The sequence below is a fragment of the Lagopus leucura genome, unplaced genomic scaffold, assembly GCF_019238085.1.
Source record: "Lagopus leucura isolate 7727_CA_CO unplaced genomic scaffold, USGS_WTPT01 Super-Scaffold_73, whole genome shotgun sequence".
NCBI lineage: Eukaryota > Metazoa > Chordata > Aves > Galliformes > Phasianidae > Lagopus > Lagopus leucura.
This window is the reverse complement of record NW_024962252.1, coordinates 49544754-49571697: the sequence shown is the minus strand read 5'-3', so window position 1 is coordinate 49571697 and position 26944 is coordinate 49544754. Positions and strand designations below refer to the sequence as shown.

The following is a 26944-nucleotide window of genomic DNA, read 5'->3' as shown; positions in this document are numbered from 1 at the left end:
AGAATTGTTCTTAAAACTTCTCCACTGGCATTTCAGCAAACCTTAACTTTGCCATGACAAATTGAGGCTTAAGCTGGTTTGCCATTTGCTTTCCATTTCCAATAACATCAGTGGTATATCTCAAAAATAAAATGCATAGAACCAACCAATAAAAAAAAAAAACCTTCAAAATCATCAGCAGTGCAATGGAACATGCAAAGAAGCTTAAGTCCTGGTGAGTGTTTGCGCTTACGATTTCAACTTGACTACTGAGGTCTTAGCCCTGTTTCTTACATGCAATACTGGGTGATTCCCTCCTGCTGGATGTTGTGAGCAGTTCTAGATCTCACTGATTTTATTTGCACAGGGAACATATGAATGACAATCTCTCCCAGATGAAGTTTTCAGGTAATTCACTAACAAATAACATCGGCAGGCTTACAGGCAGGGGAGGTTAAGAAGTGGGTTGGATTATAGTTAAAGCAAAACATTGGCAGCTCACAAATTAAAAATTATAAACTGTGAAGCCCATCTTAAGTTAGTAATTATAAACAAGTCTGCATCAGATGAAAGCTGTGATATTTCAAATAGAGTAGATGCGTTGTATGCACTTGTTTAGATTTAGGGAACTGGAAACTGTGAGGGATCACAGTTTAAGTAGCATTATTGCCAGGTGAGGAAAAGACTTTTCACTCTGCTTGCAATACTGAAGTTTTAAGTCTAAGTTAAAGTAAACTTTCAGGTAACATAAGATGCTCAATTTGAGACCTCTAAAAATCTTTTTCCTTATGTTAATTGATTGGTAAAGTCAAACACATGGTCCTGATTTTAAAAAAAGAAAAAAAAAACAAAACTAAAAGACAGTCCTGAGACTTTTGAGGGCCTGACATATATAGAAGCCATAGGTCAGAAAGAACAGTGCTTCTAGGGTTAGCTTATCTATGTCAGCTTGCTCACTTACTATAGCTGTAGCTGCCAGGGCTGATATGGTGGTTAAAATTAAGTCTTATTATCTGACAGCAGTACAATCTTGATGATTAACACATACACTGGAGCTCCTTGTGGGGAAGTAGTTTTCTGCTGTAAAAAAATCATTAAAGGCTCTGACTCAGAAAAGCTGTTAAGAGTGCATATAGAATTAAACGTGTACTTATTTCAAGAGACTAACTCCATTCCAAAAGCAGGAGCAGTATGAAGGAGACTGCTTTTTTATAACAGCCATTAAGGCAACTTACAAGGACAATTTAAAGTACTACTCAATTTTAAAATGAACAACAAAACAACAATGACAGAAACCAAAAAACTAGAACAGAACTATAGGTGAAAACATGATGTCAAAGCTGGTTAAGGACGCTATTTTCTTATTCTGACTACTTTTTAGGAGGAAGAGCTCCCTTACCCCAGCTTCCTGTGAAACGATGCAGCATCAGGGAAACAAAAGCAAAAGGGAAAAGAGAAAACTCCACTAAGGTTAAAGTAAAACTTCAAAGGCCACAGTTAACTAGCGTGCAAGACTGGCATATTACTGTGCTGCTAGCAAGTAATATGAAAAGCGGTGACACAGTCAACTTTTCAGCCCTGTTTTGGCAAAAAATGAGTATTGCTGGGTAATATTTCCCCATAAGGGAATATGCATTTGCAGTTAGACAAAGAGCAGTATGAGATCATTCAGAGTTTGTATTAATTGCAAGCTGTATTTATTTAAAGACTAACTTCTTGCTTGCATGGTCCTTCCTCCTGACCAACTACAGAAGGGCCATCGCATTCTGACTCCTGGTTACAAAACTGAACTATTCAGTTTTGAATGAGAATGCCTGAAGTGGTCCAGAAGCAGGTTTGGTAGCTGGTATAAGACTGTTTTACATAATATATTAAATACCTTGCAATATAAACACAAACCCTGAGTGTAGCACTAATTCTTGGCCCTGTGATACTATAATGGTTATTCAAACAACCAAGTGCAAGCGAAGAGAAATTTTCTTTGGCAGGATAAGACTAAGAGTCATGCAGACACGTGGTTTTCTGAGGTGGTAAAATATAAAAGGTTTTCTTTAAAAATAAAAAGTGCCAAGCAAAAACAAAAGTTCCCTAGATTAGCATGTTGACAGCTTTACAGATTTTCACGTAGCCTCTTTATACTGCTCCAATTACCCATTAACCTGTTTCAACCTTCTTAATCCAATAATACTGAATTTAAAAGACCAGTAAGTGTAGCAGAAAGTGTAACAGCACTTTGAAAGCTTTCTTCAAACTGGTATTTTTACACCTCTAAGAAAAAACATCTCAGTGTGAGAAAGTTTTCCTAATATTTCCCATGACAATTATTTTCCTAGTTTCATCTACTTTACTTTAAAGCTTTGTGTCACCTTCTTCAGGTACTTGCAACCTACCAACTCTTACTATCTATTAGAAGCTTTTTTTTTTTTTTTTAAGAGACCTGTAGAAAGGCACAGCCTCTGTTCCCATCTCTGCCAACCTGACAATAATTTTACCTTGTTTTTAACAACTCCTGAGAAGATATTTTACCTTCTCTGGGTATGCCCATTTGGTTTCTTATCTGGTGGCAGGTCAATGACGAGCACACATGACTGGGCATGTTCGAACCCCTCCTTGTTGCTAGGGGTCTTTGGGGAGCACTGAGTCTCCAGCATGAAGACCTAGAAAATGACAAATTACATAAAACAATTAGGTTTAGCATGTCTAATGGGCCCATGAAGGCCTGACAGCAGAATTTCATTAATTGTGAAAGATCTATGACAACTTTTTTTTTTTTTTACAGTGATGAAAGGAAGCTACAACCTGTAAGTATCATGTATAGCAAAGACCTGCTTACACAGTTAGCCCATTCCTCCTCAAAAGGTTTGTTATTGGAAGGATGGTTTTCAGCCACAAGGAGACAATGGACACCTAATTTGTAGTTACTTGGAAGGGAAGTAGGAAAACAAAACAACTCTCACTGCTGTAGCTTTGTTTCGTAGCTTAGTTGATGTGTCAAATCCTCGCTGAGAAGAACTCAGGCAATGCCTCTGAGGGATGTCTCTTAGAGAAGCCTAACTGCTTCATTTCTTACTTTATGAGCTTTGCCTCTGTAGAAATTTAGTTTTAAAACACTTTTTCTGTTCAAACAATATCTGCCACTGCCATGTTTTTGTGATCACAAATCCCGAACATCTGAGACATCTCAGATTTTCAAACAGCATCAGGATATGATTAAGGATATGATTAAGTCAGAAACTGACACCAAACATCTGTTGGCTCTTTTAATCCAGCTGCTTACCCATGCAGAAACTGCCATATAATGACTCAGGTCATTAAGTCCAGTTTGCTGTATTTTAAGGAACTTGTTTCATACAAACACCTTCTCAAAATGAACAACATTCACTGTAGACAAAAGAACCCTGAGAAGGTTTTCTCCCAGACTACTTAGTTGATTAGCAGTTAGTGATGATTTTTAAATCATTAGTTCAATGTCATCGTTACCTTCTAATTCTCAATAACTTTCTTCTCTCCAAAAAAATCTTCACACAAAAAAATGTATACTGCTCTTCAAACTTTGATTTGAGGAGTTGAACAAACCTAGTTTTTCTAGTGTAATATCACAGTGTCTGTTCTAATTTATTTTTCTTGCTTTTTGAATTAATCACTATTTAACAAAATAGTCAGAAATGCATACGATGTTCTAGATGAGTATTCATTGTGATGCCATTTCCCTTTTTCTGTCAGAAAGGTTTCCACTGATTTATGTTAGTATTGCCTTTTTTAAAGCTATACTACATAACAGGCTTGTAATCCTGATCAAATGCCTATGCATCTACCCCCAGCCAAGCCACTTAGAGGGTAAGTTTCAACGTTTTTGTTTCTAGTTTTCATTACTTTTTCTCACTACTACTGTTAGATACATGATAGCCTAGTGATGAAGAAGTCTCATTTGATTTGCTTATAGGGTTTGAGGACAGCTGTGCTAAAAATGTACTCAAAGAAAAGCCCCAAGTTGAAAGGCTTCTCCAACTTTCACTGAAATATCAGTCTCTACCTGTTGTGCCATGGCTCTGATTCTCCAATATTCAGCCTCAGCACTCGGCGAGAGGGAGGGAGCTGCCACCTTCACTTCACAGGCGTCTCCACTAAAGCTTTCAGAACCACTGTGGAAATAGCCCAATAGGTTCTATAGAGAAACACAACATCAGACTTTCACTGTGCGTTAAATTAAATCAGTGATTGTAGAACTGTTGAACTTGTTCATCTTTAATACAAAATTCAGAGTGGGAGGGATCTCTCCCGGTTACTACCAATGGACCACCTGCTCCGGTTACTACCAATGGACCACCTGCTATTCAGTATTCAGTGTATGTGATGCAAATGCAAACTTATATAGTAGTGAACTAAAGGGAATTTTTTTTGTCACGTGGTGATTTGAAAAATAATCTATATGGAGCATGCAGCAACTGGAACAAGTAAGCAACATTTTTATCCTGTCTACTTTTAACCAATTCAGAAGAACTGGAACAAAAGGTAAGTATCTTCTGCTATCTTGCTGGTGGGGCAATTTAAAGTTATTGATCACTGTTGTCTGTAACGTGCTTCAAAAAAAAAATCTGTCTCCATTGTTCATCCAATGCCTTTCACTGTGATTAAATAAATAAACAATGAAAACTAAAACATAATCTTATTTTCCAGCCTCTGTATCCAAAACCTTATGTATGTGTGTGTGCGTGTGCATGTGTGAGACAACTTGTCAAAAGTTAAAGTATAGATAGTTTTGACTGTCAGCAAAAAGGCAGTTTACCTTTACTGGCTCCAGAGTGGCAGAGAATGCATCCTGCAAGGCACAACATGCAAGCCTCCACATCTCTTCAGTAAAAACAGGACCTGCTGTCACTAATACATACCTAAAAGTAGGCACACAGGAAAACATTACCATAAGAAATAACTGAACAGTTCTCAGCTGAAATGGGAGAAGGTGGAAAACTAAAGAAAAGGCCCTTTTAGTAGCTAGCTAATAACATTCAGTCTCCTAAGAATTAATAGTTGTTAGCCTGACCCATTTTTTTTTGATATAACGCTGAATTTCTGACTGCTTTTCCTTCAATTTTCTTCCTTAAACAGAATCACAGAATCACCCGGGTTGGAAGGGACCTCAAGGATCATGTAGATCCAACCCCCCTGCCTAGCAGGGCCACCAACCATACACATTTAGATCAGGTTGCCCAGGACCCCGTCCAACCTGGCCTTGAACACGTCCAAGGATGGGGCATCCACAACCTCCCTGGGCAGCCCGTTCCAGGGCCTAACCACTCTCCTTGTAAAGAAAGAACAATCATCTCTCCTGAAGAAGAACTATGTTCTGTAAGTATATAATGGAGTGTTTATTTTGACTGTGATTGCAATAAACTGAAGACTGTAAAGATATCCACTATGCTCAAAGACCTGTGAATTCCCACAGAAAGCCCCTTAATTATTTTTCCTAAGGATTAATTATCAACTAACTGTACATATGTATCGTGCAAATATTTTTACAGGAATGACAGACATAGCAATATGCAAAACTACAGGTTCTAAAACAGACAGAAAACAGTTAAAAAAAAAAAAAAAAAAAGGCTGATAAGTCTAAAATAGAGATATATTGCAGACTTCTGAGATGCTAGCCAACTTAGTCTGTCCACAAGTACTTTTTTTTTTTTTTTTTTTTAAATATGCTAACAGATTGTTACCTGATACAAGAGCAGCCAACTCTGGAAATAATTTCTGTTGGTTCTGCTACACAGGCGACCAGCAACTTGAAAAGATCTTTTAGCATAGTATTGATCATATTTTCATAACCAATATCTGTAAGGAAAAGATACAAACTGGTTTTATTTAGCATCATTGCCTTTGCATTGCAATTAAAGACAGTCTTGACATGCTTACTGCAAATCAGAAACTTTGCAAAACCAATTCTTTTTATGTAGATATCATTAGAGTTCATGTTTTGAAACATGCATCACATCCTATTGAAATGAGAACTGTCCTTTTGAGGTTAATGATTTAAAATGTGTAGACTTCAGTTATACTAGAGAAATTCTGTTAGCTTCTGTTTCTGAATGTTCCTTAAGATTGAAGTCTCATTGTCTTCTTTTGGAAATGAACACTGTGATTATTTAATTTTGAAGTTAGCCCTTGTCTGAGCAACAGCATGGACTAAATAACCTCCACAAGTCCCTTTTCAAGTTTTATTTTTTCTATTTGTTAATAAAAAAGAAAACAAATTCTTAACCCTCCTCCTCTTGTTTTACACTTGAGCAACCAAAAAAGCAAAGAAATCACCTCCCCAGGTAGCTATTCAGTAACGTGCCATTAAACAACTATCAGGAGATTTGATAGTGTTAGGACATACCTGAGTGTATGAAGTTTTGAATGTGCTCCACTACGAGTTCACAGGAAAGGCCAATGGCATGCTTGAAATTAGCAGATGCCACATCCCAGTAAGAATGGTCACCATGGCTGCGATGGAGCCAAAGGGACATCGTAGGAAGAAGAAGATGTACAACCGCAAAAATGCCAAATCCTGGGCCTTAAAATAAACACAATGATGGTTGTATATTTTTGCTTACACAGCCTACATTCAAGATACGTTTCTTAATTCATTCCAAGCTTGAAGCCAGGGGTGATTCTAGAGAAGGCAGTTTCTGAAACTCTTTTTTTATGGGTTAAAAGAAGGGTGCAGTTGTAGATTTCATTATGAGATTAGTTTTAGTTCTGAGTACATGAATGTTTACTCAACTGTGAATCTCCTGTGCTGCTCAGGAGGCCTACAGGACTGTATAATTTTATGAATTTCCTGCACTTGCAAATGTTTTCTGTAGCCAGGACACTGACAGAATACTGCACCTCTTAATTTGTGTATGCAGGACTTAAGCGTACTCCTACAACATGCCTTCTGTCACCACAGAACAATAGGTTAACTAACTGGAACCACAAATCCCATTCTGAGAAAATTCCATTGTATTTGAGCATGTCTGTGCAGTTCTAGCACGAAGAATATCGCAGTTTATAGAGGTGGGTTAGTATTCTACAAGGGACAGGCCAGGGCTCCAGTAGCTCAGAGTTTATCCTTTAATTACCAGGTGTCTTGGCAACATCCCGCAGCAATTCGAAGAGCAGATCCAGAGTTGGAGGTTGGTGCTGGCGGGGACAGTTGGATATGGCAGTTGTTAATTCTTCCAGCAGAATAATCCAGACATTGATAAGGCCTACAAGTAAGAAAACAAACTTTAAAAAGCAGTGTGACACTGTACTGACCACAGGTGGAACTCAGAGAGTGATGGAAACTAAGCAATTAAATAACTTAAAAGATTGTAAGTACTTTCTCATTTCACTGCTGTGGTATAATTGCAGAGGGCAATATCAGTTTTTGAAAAGATTGTCTCCTTTTCTTTCCCTTTAATTTAGTTTCATGTTTTGTCCCACACTTCCTCCTCTACATACCTTTTTCTGGTCTAAGTTTGCCATTCCCACTAGTCCAATTCCTGTTTTATTTTTTTAAAAGTTATTTTCAAGTCTTGAGTGACAAGTTAGCCAATGAAAATTGAATCTTCTAGTTCTTTCTTAAAAAGCATAAAAAATAATAATAATAAAATAAAAAATAAAAAATAATAATAAATAATAATAAAATAAAAATAATAATAATAATAAAAAAAGTCCAGTAATGAAATGAATGTCCTCTAACGTGTTTTACAAAAGATAAAGGTACAAAAGATATGGTACATGTCCAAAGAAAATGCTCAGCCCTTCTAATGCTTTGAATTGCCCCTACAAAAAGATTCAACTAGACTAGATGTGTTTTATTTGCACTTTGAAATTTCAACTGGAAAAATTAAAACCATAAGAATGCACAGGAAATCCTGCAAGCAGTAGAGTTGTATGTGAGATACATAACACTAAGGGATCTCACTAGTACCGCAAATCTGCCCAGAACGGTTTGTACCTGTTTTGTACAGAATTATTTAATTATCTTTCTAAGTGAGGAAATAGCACAACTCACTCAGCACTAAGTCTGGCTATCTTCAAATCTGGAAGAGCTAAAAACATTCTCTGTTAGCAACTTATTGAATAATTTGGCATGGAATAAAAGACACTATGAAAATACATTGCACTACCCTAAGGCAAAGTAGGCTAAAACATTCTGCAAGATCTTGGAACTGACTTTTCATAGAATCACAGAATCACCAAGGTTGGAGAACACCTCCAAGACCATCCAAACCAACCATCCACCTGCCACCAATACTTCCCCACTAAACCACATTCTTTAGTACAGCATCTACATATTTCTTAAACAGCTCCAGGGATGGTGGCTGAACCACCTCTGTTGTCAGCCTCTTCCAGTACCTGACCACTCTTTTGGAGAAGAAATTTTTCCTAACAACCAACCTGAATCCCCTTGTTGCAACTTGAAGCCATTCTCTTCAGTCCTATCATTAGTTATATAAAATAATCCTTTCAAGGACTTGCAGAGAGCTGTAAAGTCTCCCCTGAGCCTTCTCTTTTCCAGACTAAATGATTATAGTCTCCCCAGGTGCTCCTCATAGGGCTTGTGCTCCAGACCCTTCACCAGCTTTGCTGCCATTCTCTGGACACTTTCCAGGGCCTTGATGGACATCTTTCTTGAAGAGAAAGGCCCAAAACTGAACAAACTACTCAAGGTGTGGCCTCACTAGTGCTGAGTACAGAGGGATGATCACTCGCTCCTACTGGCAGCACTTCTGATACAAGCCAGGATGCCACTGGCCTTCTTTGGCTACCTGGGCACACTGCTGGCTCATGTTTAGCTGAGCATCAACCAACACCCCCCAGGTCCATACTTCTTCCACATAGTCTTCTAGCCATCCATTCTGACCCAAGTCTGTAGTGTTGACTGGAGTTGTTGTGGTCAAAGTGCAGGACTCATCACTTTGTCTTGTTAAACTTAATCACATTATTTTTAGCCCAGCTATCCAGCCTGTCCAGATCCCTCAGAGGAGCCCTCCTACTCCCTGGCAGATCACCACTTTCTCCCAGCTTGCTGTTGTGTGCCAGCTTACTCAGGGTGCACTCAATCCCCTTGTCCAGGTCACCAATAAAGATATGAAACAGGACAAGCCCCAATACCAATCCTTGGGGAACATCACTCATGATGGGTCGCGAGCTGGATTTAACTCTAATCACCACCGCTTTCTAGGCCTTACCCTCCAGCCAGTTCTTCACCCAGCAAAGAGTGTCCAAGCCATAGGCTGCCAGCTTATCTAGAATACTGTGGGACACAGTGTCAAAGGCTTTTCTGAAGTCTAGGTAGATGATGTCAACAGCCCTTTTCTCAAGGACCCCAGTGCCCAGTGAGGCACTGCCTTCTGTTTTTGTAAACTCGGTTTACTTAGCATTGTTCTAATACATTACCAGCTTCTGCTTCAGAAGGCCAGCATGGATTCAGAAGAACTATGTCTGCATTTCTCTATTGCTTGGCTCCATGCACATCTAGTTCCGATGTTCTTCAAACACCTGGTTAATCCACAACCCACAAAAGCAACACGGATAACTAGGAGAATAATGTTCGTCATTTTTCTGGAGGTCACAGCACTTCCTACTGATTTTAGTTCATTTGGTTCAACAGACCATGGCACTTAAGTTTGGAAACGTATTTAAGTAAGTATTCTTTATCTTTGTAAACTTGACTCAACACTGACAGTTTTTCTGTGAAAGGAAGGGCTGTCAGCATCAACCTCAAAAGGTTTTCATTCCTTAACAGTAGCTGTGGTTCCAGAAAGTACTTTTGTGTTTGCTCTCAGACATATGTCTGTATTCTCTGTATTATAACATGTTAAGTACCCTGATATTTATTCATTTTATTACAATATTATTGCCTTCTCCCATGACACTGGTTGCATTTTTCTCATACATGAGTTGTAGCTTTTAACATACAGAAATTGACAGGATCTGAACTCTAAGTTGTATGTGCATACAGACAACAGACACAATAAACTCTGTGAAGTTTTTCCCCTCCTTTTTGCTTTCAGCAGTTGGCAAAATTTACAGTGACATGTAAAAGAAACAATTGATTAATCCTACATTTCCTGCTTTCAATGCACTTACCAGTGTCATCATCAAAGTCAGAAAGGATGCACTCAATGCCATCCTCACTGCTGGCTGACTGCTCCTGCACTCTTCGGGGCATATTAACCAGCCGGCCACTGAGGAAAATAGGTTTCAAGGGCATTTTGTAGATTTTGGCTAACAACTAAAAAAAAAAAAAAAAAAAAAAAAAGAGAGAGAAAAAATACACAAGAGAAACGTCACTACTGTTAGCTCTGTTTTATAGTAACTGTGCAAATAAGAATTTATGTCACTCTGGATGTGCTACTGTTAGGTTTTGAATGTTTTTTTCCCCACATGCCCTTCAGCTCTGACTGCTGTTACCTTCTCAGTTTTCCTGCTGTTAGCTGGCTCAGAACACGAGGATCCTTCAGATTGCCAGTCTCTATCTGGCAGTGCAGCCTCTTACCAACAGCTCTGTAGCAAATTCTATTGTATTCATGCATTGTACCTAACCAGTGATGCAAAGCCTCGAGGACAGGACTGTCTCCTAGGCCATGTTAGTACCTGTGCAAGATTGTTCACTATACCTGAGAACATCTCCTGAGGTAATCAAGCGCGGGAAGGCACAAGTCTGTAGATGCTGATCCTGATCCTGGCACACAGTCACCCATCTCCTTACAATCTACTTCCCCTGGGGATGGGAAAGGCAGCAGTGGGAGGGACAGAAGAGAAACAAACAGGATTAGCTTTGTTTTTCATGCAGTTAAATTCCACTGTCTGAATAGAATGCAGAAATCATCCTTTGTCTGATCTTATTAGATGACAACTGAATGATTCTCATATCTTGCTTTTTGATGTGTAACCACAAATGGGACAAACTTATCTCATGAAACTAAGAAACCTAGAAGAAATATGACAACATTTCTACAGAAGGGATGCAAGTTCTCCTTGCTGTACTGGACGAGCAAGTTTATTTCTCTTTTGTAATAATAATTACGATTCCAGTCCGTCATCATGAGCTGAATTCTGTCCCCCATTGATATAAATGGTGAAATAACAGGAAAGGAATAATTGCAGTTAGGTACTTTCAGACCTTACTATCCCTGTGGATCCTTTGGCCTAAGTTGTATTCATATGTATAAAGAAAAAAAAAAAGTTCACCTTTACTGTTCACTAGAAATTTTGCATTTTACATACGGGAAAAATATACCAATTTTACAGTTCAATGAAAACTGTTTAACTGCAACAATCAAGGCAAGCAAAAGAACTTGTGGGTTGAATGACCCAGCAGCACTCTCCTCTACTCTGAAGTTTGGTGAAACACCAAGATTACACTGAGACTTGACACACCTTGTCTCTGCTGTCCTCAGTAACGCAACAGAAAAATTAATGCTTATAATCTCAATCAAGGTTCAGCAGGTTTTCAGCACTGCATATGCAAAACACTGCTGAGGTGGGAAAGGGTGCAAAGAAGCCATGTAGCTTTGACCTCTAAATATAAGACATACCATCTGTTACAAACAATCTGTGCTGTCACTGCACAGTGCCAGGGTCATATCTCCATTATTGTGTTCTTTTATTTTTTTTAAAACTGAACTTACGCGAGTCCTGATGTAAATAAGATCAAATGACAAAAACATTTAAAAGAGAGAGATGTATCTTTGCTTCTATTATAACTCATGCCCTTGATAACATTCAAAATGTTTCTGAAGTTCTCTTTCAATCATTTTGGACTTTATTCTTGAGAAACTGAGACACTGCTTCTCTTTTCCCTACAGTACTCTGTATTACAAAGCAGGATTCTCATTTTTGGCAGAATCAAGTTTGACATAGCGTAAGTTAATAAAATATAAGGAAAATAAAAGCATTTACCCAGTCCTTTCACAAACTTCATAAGGCACATAATATAACTGGTGGCGGCATTGGCAAAGACCTGGATGCTGTCAGTGTTTAGGAATGCTTCAAAGACATCAAACACTGGGGCCTGGCGTTTCCCTGTGGAAATAACAAGATGAGGACTTTTTCCCATCCCCCATAAAGATGAATTTCCAACAGTTTCTAAACAATTTAGCTGAATCTGTAGGATCAATTCTGTTCCGGGAAGAGACAGAAATGCTCCAGTCATCTTAGAAGTAAAAACTAACATGCTTTTTCCTCTTTTGCTCCCAAGGCAAATCGCGTAACCCTACATTGAAAGTAATGCTGACTCCTTTCTTCACAACATCTATAAAAAATATCTGCTTACCAGTGCTCACATGGTAAGAGCAGGTACATGCAATCAGCAGTTGTGTAACATTTTTGTTTAGTGGAGCCTTAGTCCTAACTGTCAAGACGACACGGCAGTCACACTGAAAACTATTCTGACTCTTCTGATACAGTGACAAAGTAGCTAATCAGTCTACAGAAGCTGCATAAACTTGCATTTTGCCATGATGATAACAGATCTGAAAGACAAAATTTCGGATGCAAACCATACCCCTCATGCATGGCTTGTAATATTTATTAACCTGTAAATGTGTCAAAAGGACAGATTAAAATTATTTGTCCTAACTACCCAGCTTCCATACTTGCAATCATGTCTGAGAGAGACGTAGGATCAATTGTAAAGCAAATGATTTGTAACAGCACTAGTAATTAGAAACCCTGTGATCGAGTGCTTGGACAAGTACCTATCTGGAGTATCGCACCAACTGACATTGATGTTTAAGAGCAGGAGGTTTCACATGGTAAGAAAGGCGGTTGACATGAGAGGCAGTGACTGCATGCAGTCACTACAGCAGGGCAGTGACAAGAACTCAACTATGCTCAGCACTCACACACTACCATTTTGAACTCAACTATGCTCAGCACTCACACACTATCTTTTTGCTCAAAAGTATTCAAGTAGGTTTGAAGCATTTTTTTCTTATTATACTCATCTGCCAGAACTGAAAGGATAGAAATGAAATTATCTCTGCTTTTACTCCCAACCTAATAAATCAGATACATTAGTACAGTCTTAGAGTATAACAGTGCCTTTGCGAGCTATACTGTTTCAGAGTATCTATTCAGGTCAGGCATTTAAAATGTACTGAGTTATTTCTTGGGACATCAAGGAATTAGATTGCGAAACAGAAGAATACACAAAATAGTCAGTGCTGAAGACCTTACCCATAGAGTATTCTCCTACAAGGTACTCTTTAACCTCTGACTTATTGCCGCTGTGAACTGTTTCCAGGGCACTGAACAGGGGTCTCCATCCTGACTGGATCTGGGTAGAACACATTTCCACCAGCTCTCCTATGGAGGTGACCACCTGCAAACAGTGTAGGAAAGGCTCAAAGAATAAAACCAGAACTGATACAAAGCTGGACCTGCAGAAGGAATGAGGAAGGCTTTAAACACATTTCTAGATATACTCTTTTATCTGGATTTCAAAATCTAGACTTTTTTTTGTTAGATAATTTAATTAAATCACTTTAAAGCCAGATGCACTTCTACTAAAGAGCTAGTCTAAGCAATAAACAGGTAAGTAGTCAGGGGCAGAGTTCTGAAAACACAGTGCTTCTGCATTGTATAACATTATTCTCTAAAGGTACTGTTATAATGCCTGGTGTGCTAGAATCTTGGGAAATACAACAATAATTTGGTAGGTTCAAGCATCACATTTGGGTCTGCTCCTGAAGGAAGACCTGACTGTGGAATAGGGCCACACATGTATCATTCACAACTGCTTTACAGAAGAAAAATAGTAAGCTACACTGAACAGCAACATGTCAAGGCTCTTTTGAAGTACAGAAAGATATCTGTATGCTACCATAATGCTGATTTAGGTAGGCAGGGCCCTCCTGAATTCCTGAAGATAATTGAGGGACACCATTTGAAGGGCATTTGGGAAATATTCAAGTGGATCAAGTGCACTCTGCTGACCATCCTTCTTATGGGCATGGTAGGACAGATACAGGGACCCTAGTCAGGGCTGACTTGCCTGGTCTTGCACATCCTCATCACACAGCTCCAGCTGCATGATACGCTCAAAGGGGCGGAAAAGTGACTCATTAAAATGAAAATGAGAAGGTTCATTCCAGTCTGTCAGCACTTCGGTAAGGATGTCATGGATGAAAGAGACAGCCTTCCGAGACACATGCCTCTCCTTGTGACAGGCAGCCTGCAGGGAGAGGAAGAGTATAAGACTTCACTCAAACACAAAAGCACTTCATGATGCCAAACCCTAATGAGAGCTTCATCATGACTAGGGAGCCCATTTGCCAAGAAAATAGGAAAGTACTGCTATGGAAATGGGTGATTGAGACTATGAGCTGCTTGGGGTCTCACAGATGCCTAAAGATTTAACAAAAATTGAAGGAGCAGACAGCTAAAAATAAATTAAATAATAAACCCCACAGAACAGATCTCATGTCAAGTACTACCTTTTATTGCTACCAGGTGACAATTTTTCCCTTTTAAAAGTTTTTATGTATATACATCATATTTGATAAAAAGTGGCATTTGGTCATGCTTATATTTGGCCATTTATGGAACTTAAAAGTGAAGAGAACAGATCAAATAGGACACAATGTCAAGGGCTGTTACATATTTCAAGAAGACCATTATGCCTTCTTCAGCTGTTTCAGCTTTGCCATCCCTTGCACACATTCCCACCTTCTCCCCAATCCTACCTCCACCAGGTGAGGTGCCACCAGGCTCCAGCAGCGCATGAGGTGGAGCAGTGGGCGGGATTTACTCCTCACAATTCTGAGCATGGCATCACCAAGTCGGAACAAGTGAAGTGCACTTCTCCTGTCCTGGGTGGATTTTACTTCTCCTACAAGGGAGTAGAACAAAATAAACAGAAGCGTAAACAAAAAGCTGCTCCTTCATCTCTGGATGTCTAAAGAGAAATGTAAATCAGGTTCAAAATTTATAATGCTCAGCCAGAAAGAAATCAGTGTAAAACACAGCTTATACCTGGGTAGGTAAAAGAACAGGAGATAGACCCAAGCTTTATGAACAATGCAATAAAAACGTCTCATTTTCCTTTGAGGAAAGATTTTTTGGGAACGTTTTTAAGACATAACAACTTGGAAAATAATGCATTATAATTCAGTTATCATTATAATTCATTATAATTCAGTTATCCAGTATGGATAAAAGCAGACAAGTTAAGCAAGGAGGTAAACAATTGCTACTGAGAGCCAAATAGTAGTTGTGAAGACCTTTGGTGACATCTACAGGAAAGAATATAGACTGCAGATTATTTTGCGTTGCTTTGTCTTTTGTACTTACTACCACACAATTGGTGAGAAGCATAGAATTTGAGAAAAGGATCATGTGTTCTACAGCCACTAATACTTTTACTTCCTACTGAAAACAATTTATCTTCCTTTCCTCTTATAATATTCGAAAATATACTTCATTGTCTCATTAGAATATGCTAGTTTAAAATATGTATATGCCACTTTCAACGTAAAAGTATATATCCAATTAATTGCCCTACCTTAATGTGGATATCATTATTACTACTACTGTTGACTTACTGCTACACATAATGCCATACCTTTTTTTACTTAAAAAAAAAAAAAGCGACTGGAGACAAGGAGGAACCAAAAAAGAATGACTAATTTTTATACTGAGATAATACTAGGTAACACCCCAGGGAAAGGAGAAACCAATTAAGTTGGTTTTCATGTCTGCTACAGGACAGACAACTTTCTACAGGTTTTGTACTGTAAGGTATATGCTTCACTTTGCTGGGGAAGAGTAAGCAGACAACTTCCACTGCTGAATTTTTCATTTCTCAATTGCATGCTTCATTTGTTATCACTCATTTTATGAACACTTCTAAGCAAATGTCCTTTGAAGCGTCTCACAGCAGGGGTAGATGTGGTCCTTGTCTAAAAAAAGTTCTTTGTCTTTTCTAAAGATTTTGCAGTACTCCTACAGAAAGATCTTATTAGAATAAATACTGTTTTCTTTATACCCTGAAATTAAAGTGGAAAAATTAAAACCTTAAGAAAACGTTGCAAAGTACTAAAAGGTAGTACAAAGCTAATTTTGCAAGCCATACAGCTGTATGTGAGACAAAGAAGTCTGTGTTTTTTTGTTTTTTTTTCTACCTGGCATTGCTAGGGAGTAATCAACTGTATCTGTGACAGAATGGAAAAGTTGGGCCTGAGAAGCCTTCTTGAGCTGGTAAAGGAAGCCTGCCAGTGCCATCAAATTTAACTTATCAGCAGCATCTTCAAAGAGCCTGTGAATAAAAGAATAGAAATCAACTGAAAAATTCATGATATGGAGACTTAAATGTATTTGCAAGAGGAAAACCTTTACATGTACATAACTGCTGTGTGTTGCCTCTGGCAACACACACAGGAAGACCTTGATCCAGAAATATTATCAATTGGAGGGTGGTAGAGTGTTGTAGGACCAAACAGAACCCTTCCAAGATACAAATGCAGCACTATAACAAAAAAGCACTTTTTCAAGGAATCACCACTGCCCCTTAAGCGGATCTTAATTGCATAAACAGTTCATAAACAATAATTACAAAAAACTAATATGCTCAGCTCTCCCAACTTACATCATCAGAGCTTCACTGATCATAGCAGTTTGCTCCATCTGAAAAGCCCCTTAACATGACAAAGAATTGAATTTAAGTCTTAGATCTAAAGCTGCTATATCTGAATTGCTATGTAGGAATATAAACAAGAGCCATTATTTTCAACTGCAATGAGCTCTTAAGATTTAAGAGATAAACCTGTACCCTTAAAATTTTGCACAGATTGGAGGCAAGTTTCCACAGAATCACAAAGAAATTTCACATGGTACAGCCAGAAGTTAACACAATCATGATTCCCTGATTCTATTTTCCATGAAAAACTTTCTTTTGTTCTGACAGGAGGAACTGCTTCCATCCCTTCCTGTCAAGGCACGACACCTATTTTTTTTTTTTTTTTTTTTCTTTTTTTGTCTGCCTTAATGAGCAAACAAAATAGATTAACTTACATGCAAGCAATAGAACTACCACTCCTAGGATGCATGTGATTTACTGGTGGATTCAGACATACCCAGCCCAGCGCTTCCAAAAAGCAGGGCAAGTACAGCAAAGGTGCAGAAAACCAAGTCTTTTAAGAGCTGCTGGCTGTGATACGTAGTTCCCCTGTAAAACTCAACTGAAGCAAGTGGCTGCAATAGACATAAGGATCAGGGCCCACTGCATCACAGAAAGGTCTATGTTGGTCTTGTTTTAGGAGCAGAGAATCTAGTGACACTTTTACCTGTCTGCTTGTGTGGAGAGTGTGAGAACAGCCTTGGCAGCACTGGTCCCACACAGCAAGCTGCCTCCACGGAAGTCGAAAGCTCTGCCCTTATTGCTCTCCTTGACAAGCTCCTGGATGGAAACTGGCTGAATGACAGGATTACTGCTGAGGGTGGTCTCCTGCTCAGGGGTCTGTTCCTGAGGAGTCTCTCCCAGCTCAGTGTCTGAATGTGGGCCTCCAGGTGCCTGCTGTGACTGGGTGATGGTAAGGCAGGGCTGGGAGGTGCCATCACTGAAGTGGGTGTGCTCCAGAGTGCTGATGTACTCACACACCCTGAGAACAGAAGGAAAAGACGGATTAAAGCCACAGAACAACAGCTCCTGTGTCCCTAAATCAGAGGACTCACTGAAGAAATGCTTGAGTCTCTACTCAAGTCAGAAGCATGCTGTAAGCAAAACTCTCAGACACATCACAGATAGTGCGTCATCTTACATCCCTTGGCCTCCCATGTCCTCATATAGCAAACAGCCTATCTGAGGAACTTGAATGGCCATTTAGGTTTCAGGATCTGACACAGTCTTCTGACAACACTGAAGTTTCTAAGCATTGATTTAGTCTCCAAACAGATGTGGAAAGAAGTGATTTTTCTCTTACAGATATTTAATTCAATTTAATTACAGTTAATTCACTCTGTTACTGGCTATGAAGAAGACTCCCAGAGTATGTAAAGTCCTTTTTTCTCAGACTGGTACTTCATGGCAAGGCATTGAAAATTACGTTTCTTTTGGGAAAGCTGCTAAGTACCTGAACACATGAGGCCAGCAGTCTTGATTGTGGCTTCCCATCTCCAGGCCTACATCTAGGACTGCATCCATACACAAAACATGAGCAGTGTGTAGGCAGACACCCTGCACTTTCCCCATCTGCTCCAGTTTCTGCTCCACTTTCTGTTTCACTGCAGCACAAAAAAACAAAAAGAACATTGCCATCTCCAGCTTTTAAACAAACGTTTGCTTCTCCATATGGTGGTAATAAAGGTATACAGCCTGAAAGCTACAAAACAAGTTTGAATTTAGATAAAAAACAAACTACAGAATCTCATTTTTTCCACATAAACATAAGGCAGTTTTAAAATGAAAACTCCTGTGGACTGATTTTATGAAAAATCAGTCTGAGATTGACACCCTCTAGCCTCAAATTCACATCTTATTGCCCACAGAACATATGTAGCACTGCCAGCAATAGTACATGTTCCTATTCTGTGCTGGCTGGATTTTTATTTATTTATTTTTTACTAAAATCTCTTTTGCAATAGAAAAAAGGGTTTGTGGATTACACGTCATATCCATGTAAAAGTCCCAACAAAGAGCATTTGCTAATGGCCTCTGGCCACTACTACTACCTCTTTTTTGCTTCTATGCAGGCTGGCCAACTCAATTCAGTTACATCGAGCAGAGCGCTCAAAAGATAGCTTACCCTCAGACCTCAGGTTTGTTTTCGCTACTAAGACACTGAAAGTGCCAAGTAGGGTCATCAGTTGCAAATGTATACTTTGTTATGGGTTTCTTGCCATTAGAAATCAGATGTTACCTGATCTCCAACCAGCCATAAAAGACATTATTGACTTTCACTGTGTGAGGAACTTCTGCACAGGGGTGCAAAACATTTTAGCTGGTATAACTTTTCTTTAATTTCTTTAATTTAATTTCTTTAATCGTTAACTTCCTTTAACATGATTCAAGACAAGTCAGGTTCAGTTTATGTTCTCACACAACACAGCAACAAAATACTGTTTTTCTGATGCCCTCTCATTGTAAAAGTGTCACAAAACTTGGAAAGTGCACATTAAAAAAAAAAAAAACAAAAAGCAGTTAACCTTACTTGCTGTTTAGCTGATTTCAGTTCCATATAAATTACAATTAACATGACATATTGTTAAGAACCTACCACAGCAAGACATTTATTGAAACCTCTAGACTTACTTGCCCTATGCCTATAAAAAAATAATCCCCCTCTGTTGTTCTTTTGTGTATAGCACAGTACCTTCCATCTGCATCTCTGCAAACAATATGAGATAAGGTAGATCATTTAATCACATTGTCACCTTGAGCTATAGCATCACTGGGCTCTTGGATTTCTTTTTCCTCTTTCTCTTCTTGGACACAGGATGCAGCAGCCATTTGGGCAAGAGCAGATGCACAGTTAGCAGCAACTCCTGTAAACAAACAGCAGAATGTTTAATTAGCTTTTCCTCCTTAACCTCAAGCAATCTGAATAACAGGTTGAGTCAAGTAAATGGATGTATATGTCTATGTTGTAGGTAAGGTGGGTTCTATGAGAAGTTCTACAGGTTCCTTGATCATCCCAGACTAGAAAAGAATACTGCTTTCTCTTCCAAATTCATGTAGGGAAAGTTATAGTCCTATTTTGTGAGTGTGCCACGGCAACATAAAACACTGCAGTACCTAGGGCACAGCTCAGGCGGGCTGCCCTCCTCAGTCCATCCAGACTCAAACATATGGAGTCCTTCTCCTTTTGGTTCTGCTCTTTGGCTCCTTCTGCTCCCAGGATGAATGCCAGCCCCTTGGAGCTGCCTGCCATGCGACCAGTCAGCGGTGTGGACAAAGTGTCAATCAAGTTCTTCCAACAGCCAATTAAGAGGTATCGGGCAAAAGCAACTCCTGGAGTGAGAAATGCATTACTATCACTACTGGAAAATGACATAACAGCATCTCTGTTATCAACAGTTAAAAAATGTAAAAAAAAAGAAGTTATAAATGTCCCCTGCATGCTGGACTTCAGATGGTGGTAATAAAGGTATACAGCCTGAAAGCTGCAAAAGAAGCTCATATGCAGGATACACTGATACACTTCCTTCAAATCTTAAACTGCTGTTCTTAAACCCAAGTGTGTTTACGGTATAGAACAATTCACCATTGGTAGATACACTTGTGCTTACAATATATTCTCAATACCTGCAACAACAGAATCATCTGTCTTCTGATTCTGGGAAAGAGGAGATTGAGCTGAAGCAGATGCCATCAACTGGCCACCAACCGTACTGCTTCCCAAGCCATCGATGTCTGACAGAATATCAAAGAAAACAACAGATTACTTACTATTCAACAAACAGATGGCAAAAAGAAAGTATCTCTTACTGGATCCATGTTCAAGCAGATTTTGGTGTCCCTGATTTCTCATGTATGCTTTTTAGATTCTCTTTTCTGGCAGCCTGGTGAAGCCTTGGTATAAATATAAGTTGTGGCACTTTATATTCTTTGCCTGGTATCACCAGCTTTTTCTTATAGAGTGGAAATACCCTTACTCCCAAGAGCTCCCTGAAATTACACAGTCAGCGGAAATTCTGGTAAAGATTACATGGTATTTCTTATTGTTTTGGACCTTCTGCAGACTTATGCACAATCTCTGCATTTCTGAGTATTTCCTTTAAAATCTTGCTAAATCCTGTAACCATGTGTTCCCATATCTCACAGTCCCCCCGACACACTGGGATCCTATTTTCTAAATGGAATTGTTAGTGGGTTAGACCTACATGGGTTCAATGTCAACATTTACTCCAACACAAGACTAATTTGCAATGCAGAGTTTAATATTAAGGACACTGGCCTGACTTGCTTCCTAGAAGCCCGTCTGTCTCTTTTTCACATAGCTATCATTTTTCCAAAAGTGTTTGTTTCAGCTTCCCAACTGACTGCTCATCATACAATATTTAAAGGAAACGCTGGTCTCAACACAGTCAGCAACAACCTCTCAGAACATTGCTCTCTGATTACCAGTTAATGGCTCAGCTGAAGCAGTGTTCTCCATACATACACTGTTCTAATTACTTCTTTGCAATCATACAGTATGTACATTCAGAAAGACAGTGTATTTTACACCACTGTAGTATCATAGGCACCCTGTTGCCTTTAGCAGATCATATAAGATATTTTTTTCTCTCAAATGAAGCTAAGGATTGTTTTTCATTACTTGTTAGAGATGCTCTGGGTTTTCAGCTTCTCACTACTGCCATTTCGCATATCCCTAGCATAGCACAAATCTGAACCAAAGGGGGAAAAATCTGTGGAAAGCTTCCAAGACCAGAATCCACTATTTATATTTGTTTGTACCAAAGGCATACAGAAATGGCTTTGCTATGACATCAAGAAAATAGCAGACTTACCACCCATCATTAAAAGGTACCAAACCTGCTGTAACTGAAGTTGAGAGAACTAAAATATGCTCTGGTTCAGTATACAAATCAACCTTTCCCGTCCCCACCATACTGTCAAACATTCTTCTGTATTCATTTGGCCAGAATATGCAGAACTCTCCTTTATGCATACACTTAAATGTATCCTCGGACAGATTTTAAAAATTTCAACACAGTGGTGCTACTAAAGTCATCCTATGGAAAGAGAAAACTGCATATCACATCTTCATGTTGTGTAAACTGAAGTTCAGAGATGTTCAGTGAGTGACCTAGCCTACAACTGACTGGAGAGCCCAGCAGCTGTGTGATTCAGGTATACTTATTATATACAACAGGGTCCAGATTACAAGTCATTTAAATAAACATAATATATTTTTTAAAGGTAACCAAAATTCACATGATTTTACACATAAGTTATTAGGAATACCAGTAGGATACTGGGTCCAGTAGCATTTAAAGAAGTGCATTTCTTCCTTACAACTCCTGAAGTCTATCAGTATCTCCTAAAGCAAAAGGCAGCCACCTTTCAGAGAAAATAAAAGTGCCTTTTTTTTTTCATTTTTATTTTTTAATTCCATATCCTCATCATTTATCTTAATTAGCATGCATTCCTCTGGAGACAATAAGAAGGAGTCTCTGTTCATCTGGATCTTGATAATAATTTTGCCTTTGGGACATTGCCACCACACAGATGATAACCCACAAGTTGAGCAAACAAGTCATTCCAGTCTATTTAGCTTTGGGTCACATTGACCACAGAGATTCAAGACTACTACAAAGTTTCAGTGGATTTATTTGTTTTCAGACCCAGAGTTTAAAGTTTCCTGTCTGACCCAGAACAAGCACTTAGGTATTTGCCACCACTGAGTGGTGCACATTAGTGAAACACCACTCACTGCCTGATTACACAGTATGTAATGGACCAAAGCAGAGTGTTACTGTAGCTTGTTTTAGACACAATTGGAAGTTAGTTCCTGCCATCATAACATTGTACTAACCAGTCAGCATAGTAATAAGTGGAAGGCTGTGTTCTTCAGGGCTTCCCCAGTATCCAGCTTCCCCTAGCATGTTCCTTTCTAGTACCTGGTGGTACAGTTCTTCAACCCAGGCTTGGGAAAATATCATCAACACTCCACTGGACTGTACCTGCTTCATGAACTCTTTCTGCAGGCAACCACAAAAGCCACAAGTAAGACAACAGTAAGTTCTACAGCATGAGTTTCTAGCACTAGATCCATTCCTGAGCATAAGGTGATGCAGAAGTAGAAATGAAGTTATACAAGACTAAGAACTAACAGAGAATTATAGCGTGTCTCTATGGTGAAAATGACATGAACATAATTCTCGTTGGAGAATACATGAATAAAGAGCTTTCCCTTCTCTTATTGTAGATCATGCAAGACACAAATAATAATGACAGTTCTCATACAGCAAAGGCAAAAGATGATCTCTTACCATTTTCACAGGGTGGGGATAGAATCTCAACTCCATTAAAAACAAATTTGTGGCACCTAATGCTGCTTGTCCAGCAGTCAGGCCCTTTTGCATTGAACAGCTGTCACAGACAAACTGGGGTTCAATTAAATACATCTGAACTATTTTCAGTAATACTTAGGTATTAAAACCTAATTATCTTTCACTCAGACAACTGATGCCTTCATCTGTATAAATGCAAAGCTGGTATTAAGCAAGACATTTATTAATATGCTCAGAAGTATCTGCAAGATGAAGGCACACACCTTTATAGTAGGGACTAAAAATACTTAATATATGACACACTGGCAGTGAAGATTTGTTACAAAGATGCAGCATCCATCAAAATGACTGCTTCTTTAATGATAATTGGTAGGCAGCATTCATTCCTCCCTGAATTGCAGTGAAGCTGCGTAATTCAGATGCATGATGTTTATCATGCAAAATTTATAAGTAGTTTGCTTCATTTGCAATTATTATTTCTCCACTTAGCAAGTATCATGAAGGACACTTACATGTGGGCTGCTTTATGTGAAAGGAAATGAAACAATCTCTTTTCAAGCATTTTCTCTGTATTCACCAACTCACCAGCAACACAGGAGCTTGGGGAGGCTTCTTCCTGTAGTAATCTGAGTTGGCCAATTTCAGGTTTAGCAGCAGAGTATAATGAGAGACCATGTAGAGACTGTCTGCATTCATCAGAGTTTGGAAGCTGAAATTTGGGTTTCCTTCAAATCCTGGTGAGTGCATCGTACCTAACAAAAACACCATGTGAGCTCTCACATTTTACACAGATTTTGCCTGGAAAAAAAGATCAGAAACTAACCCTAGCATTCCAGCAGCAACAGATTGCTAGAATAGTTAATGAATCGTCAGCAGTAGTTGCTCTATTTAATGTACTAGGGAGTAGAGAACAAAACAGACCATCCATAATGCAGTGCTGCAGCACACAAAAAAGTCCAGTCACAGTCCAGCAAAGAAATATGCTTAATTTGAAGTGCATAAGGAGCACCAGTATTCACTAGGATCTCTGCCAGGTACAAAGCAAAGGGCAGGATACATCTGCAGTGGTAACCCGAAAGGTGAGGTGGGTAGGGGCAGAGGCACAGCCTGTGTACTTACAGAAAATTGAGCATACTTGGCACAAACGGTGCTAATGAGAGACACAGACCAGTTAACATCCCAGTAAAGTTGTTCCAGCTAAATTAGTTGCTGGATGGGGACTGGAGTGCTTAGCACCTTGCAGGGTCAGGCTGTAATCAAAGAATGGCCTAGGCTGGAAGGGACCTTAAATCCTAAACAGTTCCAAACCCCCTGCCATGTGCAGGGTTGCCACCCACTAGATCAGGCTGTCAAGGCATCATTCTTTCCATGGCCTAGAGTCATGTGTACAGATATTTGGAGTCAAACTGGCTAGGACTTCATTACAACTCCAAGCCCTGTTTAGTTCACAATAACACCTGCTTTTTGGACAGCTGAGTACTTGCCAGTTCCATAAGCCATTATCTGTAAGCACTCAGTACTCCTGAAAACACTATCTGTATATAAGGTGTACCACTAGGCATGACTGTAGAGTGTAATCTCTCCTTCCTAGGTAGGATGGGAAGCACATACATTTTCCTCTGAGTTAGCTGGCCTACTGGTAGAAAATAACAAATCAAGTACGAGCAATACTTAATCAAATTCCTCTGAGCTATCATCTGAGCCATGAAAAAATCCAGAAATGTTTGACTCCCTCCCACCATGAACCACAATATTTCACGGTTTTCACATCAAGTGTGAGAACCATATACCATTTCATATAACCATCTCATATAACATTGATTAGGGGAAATTAAGGAGTAAGTTTTCTCCTAGAGGAACATTTGTAATGAAACGAAAGAGAGAGCTTCCAAGGTTTGTTACATGAAGAAGCACAGCTGCGTCGCTTAGTTAGCTGCTGAAGTGGTTGACTGTGAGCATATTCCTCCCACCACAAATCTCATGCCTGTTCTTAGACAAAATACAACAAATCATCAACATTAAAAAATTAAAAAAATAATAATTAAAAAAAAAAATCCACACACAGAAAAAAAAGCAAATGTTTTTCTTGCCTCGTGAGGGTTTGAAAGTTCTGTGCTGCTGCCTTCTCGGACTTTCCACTGACGTCACTTTGGGGGCGTGGATAAGGTGAATAACTGTTTGAGGGCGGATTTAGAGAGAGAGTAACTGTTCCAGGGTGGGTCTAAAAAATGAACAACTCTTTCAAGGGAGCAACCTTTGTGGAAGAGGGGTGACAGGGCTGGCCACACATTATACCAACACGGATTTCCACGTGTTTGTGGTAGGCTTCCTATGGTGAATGTTAACAAAGAATTTTTAGCTAGTCCCAAAATCACAACCCTGTGCTTAATAGCAGGCCTATAAGTAGCTTCAGGGACTCCATCACTAAAGTTAAAGATGGATCTTCACACTTTGCTGAGTGCTGGATCTTGATGTAGTTAGTACATACTGATTTAATATGTGGTATCTTACATAAGCACTTCTGGACCTAGAATAAGCTACAGTAATATCGACTCAATGTGAAGTGTTACATAAATGAAAATGTGGGCTAAACTGCTTATAAAAGCACACTTGTGTATAGCTGCACATAAAAGAGGCTAGTAACAAATAGGGCATGTATTTGAGTGTTTGGAAAAAATCTGACCTCTAACTCCTTCTAAAAGATCAGAAAACATCTAACTACATTTGACAGAAGCTCATCCTCTCAAAAGGCTGATAGATAAACAACCTGCACTGACACTTAACAAAACAAAAACCTTGCCACTAAAAGCTGTGCCATCAAAATCTGGTGCTAAAATGCTTGCTATGATTATTAACACCATGGCACACAATTATTAGAATTCCTTAAAACAGTAATTCATGAGAATAGTGATGTCTGAATTAAGATAATGTTGATCATGAATTTTACTTATAAATATCTGCCAGCCATAGCAAACAGCAAGCTTAGTACATTGCCCTAAAACAGACAGGTCATTTAAATTGGCAAGGTCAAAGAGAGCCTACATAAAATGAAACGTTTTGTTCAAGCCAAGACAATATTGACCATTTCTAGACAATTTAGTATTTTTCAGATAGACATCACACTCCAATGTCAGTAGGATCTTTTTAGCATTTATTCTATCTAGCAACAAGCAAGGGAGAGCCTTCTGAAGGAACATTATAACCAGCTTTTAACCGACTTTCAAATCTTACTTTCCTTTAAATTCTGCCTAGCTTTCTTTGCCGATTCCATGCTTAAATTCCTGTGTTAACACTTCAAATTCCTACATTCTTTCATTCTTTCAGTCCCTACAAAAACAAAACAATGTTACAATGATATTTAAGGATCTAGCTGGTAGGAAAGCTCTATACTAACATATTTCACTGCTCCCTTGTGTAAGAAAAATTAATGAATGAACCAAAGCACGTAAATTAAGACTCAGAAACAAAATTACTATTTCAAATTTCCTAATGTAGTCCTGAGGAATTATACATGAACAGATGCTATACATCCAAGGAGTCATATCAGTTCCTTTAACTTCATCACCTACTTTGTGCCTTGAATTTCTGGTGCTAATGAAGGAGTTCTGAAATAATAATTTAATACTCCCTTCAGATGCAGAATTGGTGCCTCAGAAGCTCTCTGGGAGAGAGTTGCCACCCATGGACACATTTTAAATAGGCCTTCAGACTCATGCCTCTCATCTATACGCGTCCTCACCTCAGAAATATTGATGGACTTGTGTTTAAGATCAGAGGTACACATTAAAGGACTGTTTCAGTCTGATTGAGCCTCTTTCCAGATGTCTTACTGAAACATGAACTGCACAGACCTTGTGTACAAAAGTAAGGGGAATGCCTTATGAAATCACGAAGATCCATCACATCGTGAGGCTAGCTTTCTTAGAAATGTGAAGGCTTTTCCTCAACTCAACAGTCTAAGACCGGCTATCTTTCTAAGAGAAATGTACAAACC

General features: G+C 39.0%; 1 protein-coding gene across 1 annotated transcript in view; it reads right to left on the bottom strand.

The window, feature by feature from the left end:
• ARFGEF3 (ARFGEF family member 3) overlaps positions 1-26944 on the bottom strand; it is an 86374-nt gene that overhangs the window by 8422 nt on the left and 51008 nt on the right. Inside the window, exons 13-32 of the mRNA XM_042884831.1 lie at positions 23536-23702; positions 22473-22638; positions 20237-20344; positions 19727-19942; positions 19366-19476; positions 18066-18216; positions 17280-17594; positions 16119-16252; positions 14682-14827; positions 13991-14170; positions 13174-13318; positions 11896-12018; positions 10611-10714; positions 10081-10225; positions 7080-7208; positions 6353-6529; positions 5691-5805; positions 4766-4868; positions 4013-4144; positions 2506-2636 (exon numbers count right to left, since the gene is read on the bottom strand). Coding sequence (XP_042740765.1) covers positions 2506-2636; positions 4013-4144; positions 4766-4868; positions 5691-5805; positions 6353-6529; positions 7080-7208; positions 10081-10225; positions 10611-10714; positions 11896-12018; positions 13174-13318; positions 13991-14170; positions 14682-14827; positions 16119-16252; positions 17280-17594; positions 18066-18216; positions 19366-19476; positions 19727-19942; positions 20237-20344; positions 22473-22638; positions 23536-23702 — 2998 coding nt within the window. The remainder of the gene's footprint in view (positions 1-2505; positions 2637-4012; positions 4145-4765; positions 4869-5690; positions 5806-6352; positions 6530-7079; positions 7209-10080; positions 10226-10610; positions 10715-11895; positions 12019-13173; positions 13319-13990; positions 14171-14681; positions 14828-16118; positions 16253-17279; positions 17595-18065; positions 18217-19365; positions 19477-19726; positions 19943-20236; positions 20345-22472; positions 22639-23535; positions 23703-26944) is intronic.